The sequence below is a fragment of the Plasmodium falciparum genome, assembly GCF_000002765.6.
Source record: "Plasmodium falciparum 3D7 genome assembly, chromosome: 10".
NCBI lineage: Eukaryota > Apicomplexa > Aconoidasida > Haemosporida > Plasmodiidae > Plasmodium > Plasmodium falciparum.
Window position 1 is genome coordinate 1,212,972 of NC_037281.1, and position 17,029 is coordinate 1,230,000.

The following is a 17,029-nucleotide window of genomic DNA, read 5'->3' on the forward strand; positions in this document are numbered from 1 at the left end:
CCTAAAAAAAAAAAAAAAAATAAAAAATAAAACAAATAAATAAACAAATAAATAAATAAATAAATAAAGGTATAAAAATACAATGACTTATATCTTTCGTTTAATGTTTTGTCATTAATATTGTTTTTTTTTTTTTTTTTTATTTTTTTTTTTTTTTTGACTTTAAAAGCTTATTAATTTAAATTTCTTTTTAAATGCTGTACAAAGGGTGACGTTAAATATGTCCCAGGTGACTAATATAATCTTATATAAATAAATATAAATATATATATATATATATATTATATATATGTGGGACCCTCTGCATTTATATTTCTTTATATAAAAAAAACCATGTTGTTATTTTGGGGAGTAAAGAAAAAAAAAAAAAAAAAAGTTCACGTTACATATTCATTTATATATATATATATATATATTTATATTTATATATAATCATATTTTATTGTATTACATGTAGTAAAACTTTTTTTTTTCATTTTAATATATTTATTGTGAAATATATTTATTTCTTCTTTTTAATTTCTTTCTTTCTTTCTATTCTTTTTTTTTTTTTTTTTTAGGAACCTTGCTATATGTTGAATTATTCAAAGGGCATATGCCTGTGTATTTATATATATATATATAATATATTTTTGTGTAATTTATTATTTATCATAATACTAAAAACCAAATATTTTTTTTTTTTTTTTTAAAAAAAGAACTAATATTATTATTTTATTTATGAATATTTTATTATTAATCACCATGATTTAATGTAAATCTCCGGAAGCATCAAATAAATATAAAAATAAAAAATACAATACAAATATATACTTATATATTTATATATATAATAATATATATACATATGTTATAAAATGTAACACAAGAAAGTAAAGAATCCATTTGAACCATATGTATAGTCGACCAGAAATTTATATTATTAAAATTAATTTTTATATATATTTTATGATTTAAAATTAAAATTATAAATGGTAATTTTCCTTTTTTTTGATATATATATATATATATATATAATTTTTTTTTTTATAATATAAAAGAGTAATATTAAAATCAAATATGTGACCATAATTATATGATAGTTACAATATCGTAAAAACGTATATGTTTATATTTTATGCTCAATAAGTAATTTATTATAATTTAAGTAGGAAAATAAAATTCATTAAAAGAAAAGAAAAAAAAAAAAAAAAAAAAAAAGAAAAAAGAAAAAAAGAAAAATTTTTAATTTTATTAGATGAAAAGGTCATTATATATATATATATATATGTATATTTTATTTTATTTTATTTTATTTTTTTTTTTTTGTTGTTGTCCATAATAATATGTTTCTTTCCTTTTTAATTTTGAGATAATTTATTATTCTTATATACCTTTCATATAAGGAAAGAATACATTCAAATAATTTGTTGACACACACACACACATACATATATATATATATATATATATATATATATTAATTTATTGAAATAGTAAAAGATATACACACACCAAAAAATATAATTAAATCAAGTAAAAGGAATAATATATATATATATTTATATATACAAATGTTCATATAATAAAAAAAAAAGAAAAAAAAAGGACATATATATAATACACATATATAATATGTTTTCATTCTTTTCATAATGGTTATATATATTCATATTTCATAATTTAATACAAAATAAAAAAAAAATATATATATATATGTGTGTGTGTGTATTAATTAAAAAGAATATATATTACACCCACTATTATGATTTAATAGGAATAATAGGAAAATAAAATAAAAAATTCAATAACATGAATGTATATTTATACAATATAAAATAATATGTGTATGTATATTATTACGATACCTTAATATTATTTGTATATATATATATGTATATATGTATATATATTTATATGTATATATTATTATCATATTGCACTGAAAAATAAAAAAATAAGGAAAGGGATCTCCCAATAATTAATATAACCATATGACAAATATTATGAAAAGGGTTAATATATACATATATATATTATAATACATATAATATGTATAATCACACATTTTTCTTTTAAGACAAAAATTATAAAGTTCATAAAAACATTGATAATTAACAATAATAATATTAAACAAATGTATATTCACACTTTTATATAATAAATAAAAATATACTTTCTTTCTTTTTTTTTTTTTTTTTTAAGCGCATATGGCAATAATTACATGCAAAAAAAAAAAAAAAAAAAAAAGAATGGTATCGTAATAATATATATATATTTATACATATATTATTATATATATATTTATTAATCTACCTTTTTTTTTTTTTTTCTTTGCTTTTTTTTTTTTTTTAATAATAAAATTTTTTCTTAATATATTGTATTTTATTTATTGTATAATATTATTTATTTTTTTTATCAACTTCATTATTATTTTTTTGTTTCTTATAAAAATAGATTTATAATTATATTTTCTATTTTGTGTATTTTTTTTTTTTTTTTGTTTGTTTCTTTTTTTTTTGTTTGCTTTTTTTTTTTGATTTTTTTTGAAACATTAATATATATATATATATATATATATATATATGTATATATTAATGTTTGTATTTATTTTTTCTTTTTTCTGAAATAATGTTATATTTCAGTATTTAAGAAAAATAGGAGTTTGTTATATATATATATGTATATATATATATGTTCATATCTTTTAATTGGTATATATGGTTGTATATATATATATATATATATATATATATCAATTTATTTATTTAATTTTTTTTTATTATATTTGTTGTTTTTGTATTGTTAATATATATATGTATATTTTTTTTATTTGTCTTATTTATTCATATTATTTTTGATTTTGTTGTTTGTCTTATTATTTGTTATTTTATAGATTATTGAATACTAAAAAAATTAATATTTAAATATTTAATAAAAAAAAAAAAAAAAAAAAAAAATTTGTATTTGTTTTTGGTGTTTGTTATTATAAATATATATATATATATATATATATTTTTAATTTTTCGGAGTTTGATAATATTATTCTTTTTTTTGTTTCCTTTTTTTTTTTTTGTTTCTTTTTTTTTTATTTTGTTTCTTTTTTTTTTGTTCTGTTTCTTTTTTTTTTTTTGTTTCTATTTTTTGTTTGTTTTTTTGTGTTTTTTTTTTTTTGTGTTTTTTTTTTTTTTGTGTTTTTTTTTTTTTGTGTTTTTTTTTTTTTTGTGTTTTTTTTTTTTTTTGTATTTTTTCCGTGATTTTGATCTGTATTTTATTTTTTTGTCTATATTTTTATATATTTAAAAAAAAAAAAAAAAAATTAGACATATGTATAATATAAATGTGTATATTTAATGAGTTATTCTTTGTAATATATTATATTATATGTATATGTTTTTATACTAACGTTATTTCTTAAAAAAAAAAAAAAAAAAAAAGAGGTTCATAAAAAGTGTATATGTAATGTATATTTGTATGTATATAAATCTACTTTATATTATATAAAGGAGAAAAAAAAAAAAAAAAAAAAATTAAGAGATGAAGATAGAGAGCGAGAGTAATATGTTATATTATTTTATTTTATTTTATTTTATCTATTATTATATTTTTTTTTTAATTAAAACAAATTAAGGAAAATATATATATATATATATTTATATATTTGTGTATATGTATTTTATATATGTGTGTATATTTATATATAATTTACTAATTAAGTATAAAAATAATGTTGTTTTATTTTTTCAATCTTTCCAAAAATGATATCTCTAAAAATAAAATAAAATAAAATAAATCTATTATATATATATGTATATAAATATGTATGTATATATATAACTATTGAGTATATTTTTACTTTTTTTTTTTTTTTTTTTTTTTTTTTTTTTTTTTCTTCTTCTTTAAATTGTATTATAAATATGTTTATTATTGTATGATTTATATGTCTACATATTATAAATATAAATAAATAAATATATATATATATATACTTTTAATTTCATTTTAATTTTATTTAATTTTTTTTTATTTTATTTTATTTTTTTCTTTTTTTTCTGTCTATAATTAATTTTTGTTTTATTATTTTTTTTTTAAATATAATTAAAATATTGAAGTATTGTATTGTTACGTAAGTTTGTGCATTTTCAGTGAGTCTATATAATTCCAAAAGTTATAAGACGGAAACATAAATAAATATAAATATAAATATAAATATAAATATATATATATATATATATATATAATTTTATTTATATATTTAATTTTTTCTATTTTCTTTATTTTCTTTATTTTCTTTATTTTTAATTTTTATTTTTTACCTTCAATGATAGTTAAGTCTTACTATTTGTCATGCACATAGACAGAGAGATAAAAAAAAAAAAAAAAAAAAAAAAAAAAACATGAACGAGAAAAAGAACACAATTTTTAAGGGTAAGGGATATATATTGAAAGGTGTAAATAAAGAATTTATTGACGATAGAAAGAAAAGAGATTTATTTATTGATAAAAAGAAAAAGAATATTTTTAACAGATTTAATCCTTTTACATTACCTTTATTAGGTAAAAATAAATTATGTGAGGTAGATGAAAAATGTGATATGAAAAAAAGCAAAAGTTCTGATAAATACAAAGAAGCAAATATTAATATTAATGTACTGAATGAGGGGGAGTTCAATAGTTATTTGTTAAGAAATAGAGCATTTAGATTAACATGGACTAGTATCATAGAAAAAATAAAACATGAAATAGATATAGAAATATATAAAAACTTAAATGATGTATTTGAGGAAATATATTTATATTCTATATCGAATAATGAATATCTCCCTTTAATTTTAATAACAGCTGGTACAAATGTTGCTGACCATGAAATTATTATTGATGCTTTGTCATACGAATTAAAGATATGGAATAATAATAATAATAAAAAAAAAAAACAACACACGCACACAAACACACGTACACAAAAAGGTTGTATGGACCAATCAGGCAATTTATTTGATTATGTACATGGAGAAGGAAAGGATTATATATATGAGAAAATAAAACGAGATATGAACAAGGGAGATACAAATCAAGGTGACCATTTATATGATAAGATAAATATAAATAAAGTAAATTTAATTCTTCCAGGTAACGAAGATTCGGCACATGCCCTTATGAACCCATCACATGAGAGTAATAATCAAGATAAAGAGATAAAGATGAAAAAGAAGAAGAAGAAGAAGAAAAAAAAAAAAAAAAGAAAAAAAAGGAGAATATTCAATGGCAATATTTGTAATAAAGATAGTAGTATATCACCCAATAGTAGTTATCATAACCATTTTAATAATGATGATGATAATTATAATGTGAATAATTTATTAAATGAAGATAGTTATGACGATAATGATGATGTGTATGTATGTTCTCTTAATTCCAACACATCAAATAATATAAATTCTGCTGTATACAACATCTATACACAATTATATAGAGATTATAAAATGCGATATTTTTTAAAAAAGTATAAAAAGAAAGATGGGAGGAACAATTATAATAATGGTGTAAAAAATGCTTATATTTCAAATGAAACCAGAAAAAGAACTCGGAATTATAGTAACAGTAGTAATTCGTATAATTTAAATAGGGATGATATAGATAACGATTGTGATAACACGTGTGATGTTAGTAATCATAATTCTTTTGTTCGTTTGAGTTTTTTAAACAAAGAATTTAGAGAAGACAACAAAGTGATAAATAAGAATATGGTTAATATAGATAGGTTGATTGATCTATATAAGAAGATGAGTGAATTGAATATGAAAAATATATCTGAAGAGGAGATTGAAGGGTTAAGTAAAAAAAGAGTATTTACAAATAAATATAATTCGGATAATATATATAATATGGATGAAATGTATAATGTTATGAATTCAAAAGATGTTATGTTTACATCTCCAAAGGGAGGATATAAGAATAATAAAGGATCGGGTATATATAAAGATATGAATGAAAGTAATAATTCTTTTATAAAAGAGTATGGGCCTCTAGAATTATATAATAAACAAAATAATTATTTTTATGATGGTCGAAAAAAGGTTCGTATAATAATATTAATACACGATTGTGAATATTTTAACATAAATATATTAAATGGTATTTTAAATATATTGATTAATTTACGTATTGATAATAAAATATGTTTGAGTGTTATATTAGGTGTATCGACACCTTCGTTTTTTTTTAATAGAATCACAACACCCGATACCCAAAGCAAATTAAGAATAAAAACAGTTGATATTTTAAATAATAAATTGATGTGTGATCGAATATGTAATATTTTGTTATTCGAAAATTTATTACCATTTATATTAAATTTTAAGACAGTACATGCAATTAAATTATTATTACATAAAAACAATCAATCTATAAGTCATTTAATACATATATTATATATATTAACTAAAGAATTTTATGATAATAATATTTTGTCTTTCTTATGTATACCGATGAATTATTATTTAAATATATGTACAAATGATGATGAAGAGAAAGAGAAAATGGATTCCAATTATTCTGCATATACTTATGTTCGTTCTTATCAAGCGAATCTTTCGAATTTTTTCAAGTATGATATAAGAAAAGTGCATCAGAAAATAATATCTTTATGTTACTCGTCGAATTTGTATTATCGTCATTTGTCATATATAAAAAAAAAATATTCTACTATATTAATAAAGAATTATTTTCAATTACATGGTCCAGATTCTGTTGTGCACACACCACGCCACTCGGATGACGAGCCTGAGTTTTTTAATTTAAAGAGTAAGAAGGTAGATCATATGAAGCAAGAAAGGAATATTCAAGTGGTAGATAAGGAGTTGTCTTCCGTAAATAATGATAAGATAAATGAGAATAATATTAATGGTGACATTCATGGTGACATTCATGGTGACATTCATGGTGACATTCATGGTGACATTCATGGTGATATTCATGGTGACATTCATGGTGATATTCATGGTGACATTCATGGTGACATTCATGGTGATATTCATAGTAGAAATAATAAGAAGAGCCCTTTCGATAGAGCTAGCTATGCTTGGGAATTCAAGACCAAAACAATAAACTGGTGGTACGATCACCCCTTTAAAGATTTAATATATTTATATGAAAACGGAAGGGTGAGAACTAATAATAAAGAAGAAATAATAGATAAATTATTAAATGATGAAGAGAACAAAAAAGAGATAATAAATAATATGCATAGTCATATAAATGGTAATAATAATTTATATGATATTGAGAACGTTAAAGAAATAAATAAGAATTTGTGTAGTTTTACCTTACCTTTAAATGTATTACAACTTATCGAAAGAAAATATGCATTTAATATAGCTATAAATTTAATAAATATTATTATAAAGACTAAGTCTGAATATACGACATCTATAAAAAGAAGTGAATATTTTAGAAATTTATTTCAAAATTATGAAAAAATAAAATGGAATGAAAATAAAAATATATTATATATTGAAGAATTATATAATATTGTTGAAAAGGATGTAAAGAAATGTATCAACTTCTTAATTGATATGATGACTCCTTATTATTTTAAAAATCATCAGGTCTTATTAAATGTATTTAAAGAATTCAAAGAATATTATACAAATATATATCCTATTGTTTATAATTTAGAAGATTATTTATATTTATTAAAAGATAAAGAATATAAAAAACATCAAGAATTATTTATTAATGATGATTTTTCAAAAACCTGTACTTACTCTATATCATATTCTATATATTTTTCTCTCCTTTCACGTCTTGACGATATGTTGGAGATGCTTCGAAACGTAATTCGTATGGAAGAAAAGCAGAAGAAAAAAACAAACCAATGTACAGCATTCGATGATAATGCAGGTTATATAAAAAAAAATATTTGTGTTAATAATTTATCGAGAAAAAGGGAAGAACATGTTGAGGATTCGGGTTGTGTATTAAACGTAAGTAGTTATAAACAACAAAATGAAAAAAAAGAAAATGAAAAAAAAGAAAATGAAAAGAAAGAAAATGAAAAAAAAGAAAATGAAAAAAAAGAAAATGAAAAAAAAGAAAATGAAAAAAAAGAAAATGAAAAAAAAGAAAATGAAAAAAAAGAAAATGAAAAAAAAGAAAATGAAAAAAAAGAAAATGAAAAAAAAGAAAATGAAAAAAAAGAAAATGAAAAAAAAGAAAATGATAAAAGGTTTTTTATACAAGCAGATGATCATCTTAATGAAGATGAAGACGAAGAAGCAGAACAACAACATAATATACAATACAACAATTCTGTTAATTATAATGATCCATATTATTGTGCGCACGATATTGGGACTAGTAACAAAACAAAATATTTCCCTTCCAATAATATTATAAACATACACGAAATAGATAACAAGAAAAAAAGATTTAAAAGATATTTGACTATAGAAAATAAAAGTTTGAAAAAGAAAAAAAATGACGAACATAATATAAATGCAGAAGACATATCTAATTGTATAAATTTATTTATACATGACTATATATATTTATTACTTCTACCTCCTATATCTTATCATCCTTTAGCATATGAATTAATTTTACATAAACCTGATAAAGATTTTACAAATATTATGACAAGAGATATAAAAAAAGAATTACTAACAACCTTATGTTATACAAATCCATATAAAACAGGAAACTTAATGTGTTCTTCATGTTGTCTTTTTAAAGATAACCCATACAATAGTAATCCTGAAAATAATATTATTACAAATAATAAAATATATCTCAATCCTACATATGATAATATATCTACATTGGAAGATATGGTTAATCTATATCGAGTGTATGAAAAGTGTAACAAGACAATTGATTTGTATAACCTTTTTATATTATACTTAAATATTAAGGTGGATAAATATTGGGCATATTCAATAAATGACAAGAATAAAAACAACAACAATAATAATAATAACAACAACAACAACAACAATAATAATAATAACAAGAATAATAATAATAATAATAGTGACTGGGGGGATAAGGAAGATATAAAATCACCACATTTATGCAAAATGAAAAATACACCAACGGAAAATTTAGCCAACGATATATTACAAGAATATTATTTAAAATTTATTATAACTATTAATACATTCTGCTCATTCCTAAAAATATTAAAACCTCCAAATGTTTCGGCTCTATTAAATTATAATGACAAAAATGGAAATAACGATGATTATTATGAAGACGATGAATATTACCACACAAACAATAATACTAATAATCTTGGAAGAGGAGCCAAAAAAAAATCCAGTGACGACAATAATAGCTCACAAGAATCCATCATACAATTTTTAAAAGAAATTAAAAAATCATTACAAGGATGTACTAGTAAAAAATTATTATTTGGAAAGTTGTATTATAATCATATTATAGCTTCAAGAGAATATTTCTTACAAAACCTTATGGAAAAAAATAATGAATAATAAACAAGACGCAACAAAGTAGAAATTAAAAATAAATGAAAAATGAAAAATAAAAAATAATAATAAATAAATAATAAATAAGGAGGATTTAGAAGCAATTATCATTTTATATATGTATCATTGTAATATACAGAGTTATCCTAAACCATATAAATAAATAAATATATATATATATATATATTTTATGTTTATTTTATTTTATTTTATTTTATTTTTTTTTTTTTTTCTTTTTCTTTTTTTTTTCTTTTTTTTTTTTTAATTTTTTTGTTTTCAAATACTTATGGACAAACCGAAAAAACTAAACATACAAAAATTTTAAGAAAAAAGAAAAGAAAAATATATATATATATATAATATATATATAATATAATTATATTTTTTCTTTATAATAAATTGAGTATGTCAACAAACTATTATATTTATTAATATGCATAGTTCTACTTATAAGGAAAAGAATTTTTTATATCATGTATATAATTTTTATAATTTGAAACAATTGACATGTTTTTATATATTTTATAAAAAAATATAACATCATATATATAAATATATGTAATATATTATATATATAATATATATATATATATGTATATTTAGAGTACCGAGAATAATATATATATATATTTATATATTATATATAATATTATTATATATATATATATTTTTTTTTTTTTTTTTTTTTATTTTATTTTATTTTATTTTATTTTATTTTTTTTAATATAAATGGGAAAAAAAAATTTTAAGAGTAACATGTAAAAAAAAAAAAAAAAGGAACAGTATATATAAAGAAAAAAAAAAAATATTAAAAAAATTAATTTATCATCATCCCACTTATATATAAATGAATGATATATTTTTGTAAAAATATTCCTGTTGAGTGTTTATAATTTTGTAAGGAAAATATTTATATAAAAAGAATAAGAATTATATAACATGTCAGCGTCTAAAGGTTGGTTTTTTAAAAATTAAAAAATCATAGATGAGAATATTATAACATATATGTTATATATATATATATATATATATATATATATATATATATATATTTATATTTATTTATTTATTTATTTTTTTTTTTTATATAGGAAGAAAGAAATCAGATTTAAAAAAAATTGATGATTCGTTTGTAGAAATTAATAAGTAAAATGATATAATGTGAAAAGAATAAAATAAGATAATATAAATGGGAAACATAAAAAATGTTTTATATATATATATATATATATATATATATATATATATATATATATGTATATATAATTTTATTTCTTCTCTTAGAGATTCTCCGAAGAAATCAAGGAGTGGACTACAAGAAGATAAAGCCTTATTAAAATTACGAGCATGTTTATCATGTCGTATGTTAAAATCGGAAAGTGAAGTATGTATAAAAAATTCAAACAAAATAAAATAAAAAATATATATAAATAAATAAATAAATATATATATATATATATATATATATATTTATAAATTCATTAATTTATTTTCATTTTAGTTTTATCAAAATGGTTGTATTAATTGTAAGTTTTTGCAACTAGCGGGAGACAGGCACAGAATTCATGACTGCACTACAGAAAACTTTAATGGCTTTATGGCTATTACAACTCCTAATAAATCTTGGATGGCACAATATAATGATTTGAGTAAATATGCTCCTGGCTTTTATGCTTTACAAGTTATAGGAGAATTACCGGAATCGATAAGAGACCTAAAGCCAAATTATTGATAGAACTGAATAAATCTATAAATAAATATATATATATATATATTTATAGATTTATATATGTTTATTATTTTTTTTATTTTTTTTAAGTAAAACAACGTGTTAATATATATATATATATATATATTTATTTATTTATATTTATATTTTTTTTCCATTTATATTAAAAAAAATTTTAACCATTTGTTTTTTAATACCTTTTAAAAATATAAACATATAAAAATATACGTAATTTATGTTCGTATATAATTTCAAAAGTTATAACAAAAAAATATAATATAATAAAAAATATATTTATATATATATATATATATTAATATATATACATTTAAACATTTTCATGTACCCCACATTTTAACCCTTCCTTCGTGATAATCGCCAAGCGTTTGGCTCCTCATAATAATTGTGAAGTGGCTCAATTTTTTCTCGCAACTTTATTTTTGATATTTTCTTTTCATCAGCTGGTATGAAAAGATTTGGTGCGAGCTGTATGAGCCACTGTGGTTGTATGATCGTACAGTCTCTTATATATTCCTTATTAGTTAATACTAATTCGTGATATACAACAAATAAAGGGTTTTTATTAAAAAGTGTTGAAGATGGATGAATAAAGACCTGTTGATTTGTTAAGAGTGTTGTATATCCTTGTTGTGTATCTCTTTTACATACATGATTAAAATAACCAGAGCATATACTTTTACATATATTTACATATTTAGTGGCATCATTTTTACTAGTACTTTTTTTAACTTGATAATTATATTTTTCAAATATGGACAGCATTTGTTTACGTACATCTTGTGCTCTCTTTAATGCTCTTGATTGTATAAAATTTTCATGACACCAATAATTTGAGAAACTATTTTCTTTCCATTTATTATATATATTTAAATATGTGATTAAATCACCTTGTGGCATGATAAATTTATTTTTTTTCTTATCAGCTAATAAAGCTTTATTTTGTGGACGATAGAAAATATTTTGTACACTTAACATACTAACAATAGTTACAACATCATCTGTACAATTAAAATTTAAAGATGTTAATAATATTTTGGATAAATTTGGTTCCATAGGAAAGTTCGCCATCTTCTTTCCTAGTTTTGTTAAATATCCATTATCATCCAAGGCTCCTAAATAATATAAATTTTCGAGTGAATGTATTAATGTTTCAACTGATGGAGAGTCCATAAAATCAAAATGAAGAAAATCATTTATACCTAAAGCTTTTAATAATAATACTATACTACCTAAATTTATACGTTGTATTTCTGGTACACTCATTTCTGACATTTCATTTTTATATGCTTCTTCCGTGTATAATCTATAACATTTCCCAGGACCCGTTCTACCAGCACGACCTGCTCTTTGTTTAGCATTAGCTTTAGATATAGGAGCTACAATTAATGAATCCATATCTCTCTTCGAATCATATTTCTTAATTTTACAAAACCCTGGATCAATAACAAAAAATATACCATCAATTGTTAAACTAGCTTCTGCTATATTTGTAGCCAAAATGCATTTTCGACAACCTGGAGGAGCAGGTTCGAAAATCACACTCTGCATTTCTGACGGTAAGGAAGAATATATAGGTAATATAATTAAAGGTGGTGGAGACATGCTTTCTAATTTCTTCATTCGCTCATGTAATATTTCACATGCTGTATTAATTTCATCTTGACCTGTTAAAAAAACTAAAATGTCTCCAGGGTGTTCATTCAGGTGGATATTCAGGACGGTAATGAGACTGGCCTCGACATAATCGCTTTCTGGTTCTTTGGAATGTAATATCTAAATAAAAAATATATGAGTACTTACATAAATAGCAAAAATTAAACACACACATACAAACATATATATATATATATATATAATATATATATATATATTTTTTTTTTTTTTTTTTTTTTTTTTTTTTTTCTATGTATGGATGTCATTACACCTTTGACGTACCTCAACAGGAAAGATTTTTCCTGGAATAGTAAAAATTGGCGAATTAAAAAAATACGTTGAGAATTTTTCTGCATCTAGCGTGGCTGAAGTAACAATTAATTTAAAATCCGCTCGTTTCCTAACAACATCCTAAAAAAAATAATAATAATAATATATAATGATAAACACTATAAATGTAGTCTTATTCCAAAATATATTATTATTTGATAAACAAAGGTTCAAACATAATTATAAATTTGTACAATCTTATGGTTAATCATGTTTTGACATAAACATAAAAAAAAAAAAAAAAAAAACATACACATAATATATACATATATATATATATAATTTTCTTTCATTTTTGTTGTTCCTTTCTTTTATTAATAATTTATAAAATAAAATTATAAATTCTTTTTTAAATAAAAAAGAAAAAAAAAAAAAAACAGAAAAATTTTTATAAGCCCTGTACCTGTCAATATTTTTTTATTTTATATGAAATATTGTCATTGAACAGGCTAACATATATATATATATATATATATATATATATTAATGAACATAATATATATTTACATACCTTTAAAAGACAGAAAAGGATATCTGTAGAAATGGTTCTTTCGTGGGCTTCATCAAGCTGGAAAAAAAAAAAAAAAAAAAAAAAAATATATATATATATATATATATATATATATATACATATAAATAAATATATACATATATATTATTATCATTTTTTAACGTACTATGATGAAGGAATATTTTGTTAACAATGTGTCACTTAAGGTTTCTCGAAGCAACATACCATCGGTTAAATATTTTATTATTGTATCATTCGATGTACAATCATCAAAACGTATAGAATATCCTACTTCTTGTCCTAAAATACATCCGAATTCTTCACTTACCCTTTTAGCAATAGACATAGCTGCTACTCTTCTAGGTTGTGTACATCCAACAATACCTTTTTCTGTATAATTTGCTTCATGTAAATATTGTGGTATTTGTGTTGTTTTCCCACTACCTGTTTCTCCGATAACGATGAGAACATTATTTTTTTCGATAGCTTTCATTAAATCATTTTTTAAATTATATATTGGTAATTTTGATCTCTGTTCATTTATTGGTAATGTATTTTTAACTCCTACGGAAATATTATTATTATTATAATTTTTTTTCCATTCTGGTATATCATAATTTTTTCCAATATTTTTTAAAGCTTCTGCTATGGTTCTTTCTCCTAAATTAGGTTTTGGATCTTCCCAAGGTCTACTAATATCTTTAGGTATATTATCATATATTGCATTTTGTTCATTTTGTTTTTGTTCTTTTCTTTCTTTTGCTAATGCAGATGTAGTCGTTATTGCTTTAGCTAATGATCCTTCAGCATTTACAATAATTTGTATGGGTGATAATTTTGCACCAGCTTTTGTTGTTTGTCCTTTTAAGAAAGCAGGTTCTTTTTCGTTTACTTCTATTTCAATAATATCTTCTTCATCTTCTATTTTTTCATCTATTTTAAGATTTTTATATTCATTTCTAATATTTTCATCAAATACAACTCCACTCTTTATTAATTGTTGTATTTCCCATTTAGAATAATCACTTTGTATTTTAATAACACTTTCATATTTTAAAGTTTCCTTTGGATCATCTTTGAATACATTTGCATTTTTCTTTTTTAAATCATTAAAATCTTCATTTATATCATCAAATAAAGAAATGTAATTATCTTCTTCTTTATTCATATCATCATTTACTAAATTCTTCCCTGTTTTTTGATCTACTTCAGACATATTTAAACTTATTTTTTGATTGAAAATTCCTTTCACTTTTACTTTTACTTTCATATTTCTTTTAAACTTTTCGTTCATATTAACTACGCGTTTCCGATTTGGTAGTATATCTGTAGCATGGACAAGTCCTTCTTTGTACCCTTCATTAGTTTTAAAGGAAACAAATAATCCAAAGTCGGTAATTTTGTTTATAGTGCCGTTGAATATGTTATTAAGCTTCAGGGCCATATAATCATCATAGGATTTATCTTCCTCATTTTTTTTATCTCTGTGTGTTTTTTCTTTTTTCTTCTTATTATTGTAATAAGAGGAGTCGGACGAAGAGGATATATGACGACGATGGTGATGTTTATTACTATGGTGATGATCTTTACTATGGTGATGATCATTACTATGGTGATGATCATTACTATGGTGATGTTTATTACTATGATGATGTTCTTTACTATGGAGATGTTCTTTACTATGGCGATGTTCTTTACTATGGCGATGTTTATTACTATGATGATGTTCTTTACTATGACGATCATAATACCTTTCATCATATTTTCTTTTCTTCCCACTTTCATATTTATTATCTTTTTTTATATCTTTTGTTTCAAATGACGATTCCGTATTTTTACTGCTACCACCAGAAGAATTTTTTTTTTTTCTTCTCTTTTTTTGATAAGACGAATCACTAAGATCACGTGTAGTAACATTTATATCACTATTTTTTTTTTGTTTAGATGTAATTTCTATACTTTCTTTCTTTTCCTTTGTACCTTTTATAGATTTTTCTTTTTTGTCATTTTCATCACTATCTACTAAATTAGTTATATCTTCATTTTTTAAAGTTAGGCAATGATATTTTTTCATTTTTTCATTTTTCATTTCTATTTTTTTATATTCTAAGTTATTATCATTATAATTTAAGTTCTGCAAAAAAATATTTTCTTTACTATTTACATCATCTTCATTATCATGATCTTTTTTTTTTTTATTATCCTTTTTAATCATATTATATATATATTTAAGAACGGCTTGTTCAATCACCCCTCCATTTTCAAAAACATCCTTACAAAATTCTTCTAAGGATGTAGATTTTTCACATAAGTAAATTAAAAACTCGGAAAGGTTATCATCCTCGACTCCTATACTGTTATATAATTCTTCATTTACTTTTCGTATTAAATTTATTTTACTTAAACAATCCATTTAAATTAAATGTATATATCTAAAAATATATATATATATATATATATATATATATATATATATATATATATATATTTATATTTATATTTATATTTATATTTATATTTACGTAATCCTTTTAATATTATTATCTTTTATTTTGTTATTTCTTTTTTTGTTCTTTACAAACATCTTTTTTAATAACAACTAAAAAAATGGCATATTATAAAGTGAAATATAATATGTATATATTTATATATATTATATGTTGTGAAGAAGAAAAAAAAAAAAAAAAAAAAAACAGTCCTATCAAACAATACATATATTTTTATTTTATAAATCAATATTTTTTTGTCATCATATTTTTATTCATGCTATAATCAAAACAAATTCTTTTGAATAATAACATTGATAATATATATATGTTTATGCTGAAGAAAAGAAATAAATATATATTATAAATATATATATATATATTATATGTATGAGCTTCAAAAAAATTTATGTTTATTTATATTATATATAAGGAAAAAATAAGATCGCCGTGAGAAGGACAAAGAATTAAATTTAAAAATGTACCTTTTGAAGATTATAATTTAATAAAAAAAAAAAAAAAAAAAAAAAAAAAAGGATTCCAATATGTTATTATTTTATTTTTTTTTCTTTTGAATGAATAAATTGTGGCACGACATATAAAGTGAAATATATATAATATATATATATATATATATATATTTATATAACATATAATGTAATACCCCAGAAAAAAAAATATTATATTATATATATAAAATATTTCATATTTATAATATTTATTTTTTTATTATATCTATGAATTAAATAATGATTGAAAAGTTTTTTATAAGTTAATTATAATAATAAATTAAATAATAAAGAAAAAAACAAAAAAAAAAAAAAAAAAAACAAAC

General features: G+C 20.1%; 3 protein-coding genes across 3 annotated transcripts; 2 read left to right on the top strand and 1 right to left on the bottom strand.

Annotated features, from left to right (window-relative positions):
* Positions 1-4,376: 4,376 nt before the first annotated feature.
* On the top strand, positions 4,377-9,470 carry PF3D7_1029900 (conserved Plasmodium protein, unknown function; the record flags this gene model as incomplete). Its single annotated transcript, XM_001347540.1, has 1 exon — positions 4,377-9,470. One exon carries the CDS (start codon positions 4,377-4,379, stop codon positions 9,468-9,470), a length of 5,094 nt encoding a protein of 1,697 aa, XP_001347576.1.
* A 933-nt stretch (positions 9,471-10,403) lies between these two features.
* PF3D7_1030000 (transcription elongation factor SPT4, putative) lies at positions 10,404-11,196 on the top strand (the record flags this gene model as incomplete). The annotated part of the gene is made up of 4 exons (XM_001347541.1): positions 10,404-10,419; positions 10,556-10,610; positions 10,749-10,848; positions 10,966-11,196. The coding sequence occupies 4 exons, from the start codon at positions 10,404-10,406 to the stop codon at positions 11,194-11,196; spliced, it is 402 nt and encodes a 133-aa protein (XP_001347577.1).
* Positions 11,197-11,547: 351 nt separating this feature from the next.
* Positions 11,548-16,121, bottom strand: PF3D7_1030100 (pre-mRNA-splicing factor ATP-dependent RNA helicase PRP22, putative; the record flags this gene model as incomplete). The annotated part of the gene is made up of 4 exons (XM_001347542.1): positions 11,548-12,987; positions 13,150-13,278; positions 13,709-13,765; positions 13,875-16,121. 4 exons carry the CDS (start codon positions 16,119-16,121, stop codon positions 11,548-11,550), a joined length of 3,873 nt encoding a protein of 1,290 aa, XP_001347578.1.
* Positions 16,122-17,029: the final 908 nt, after the last annotated feature.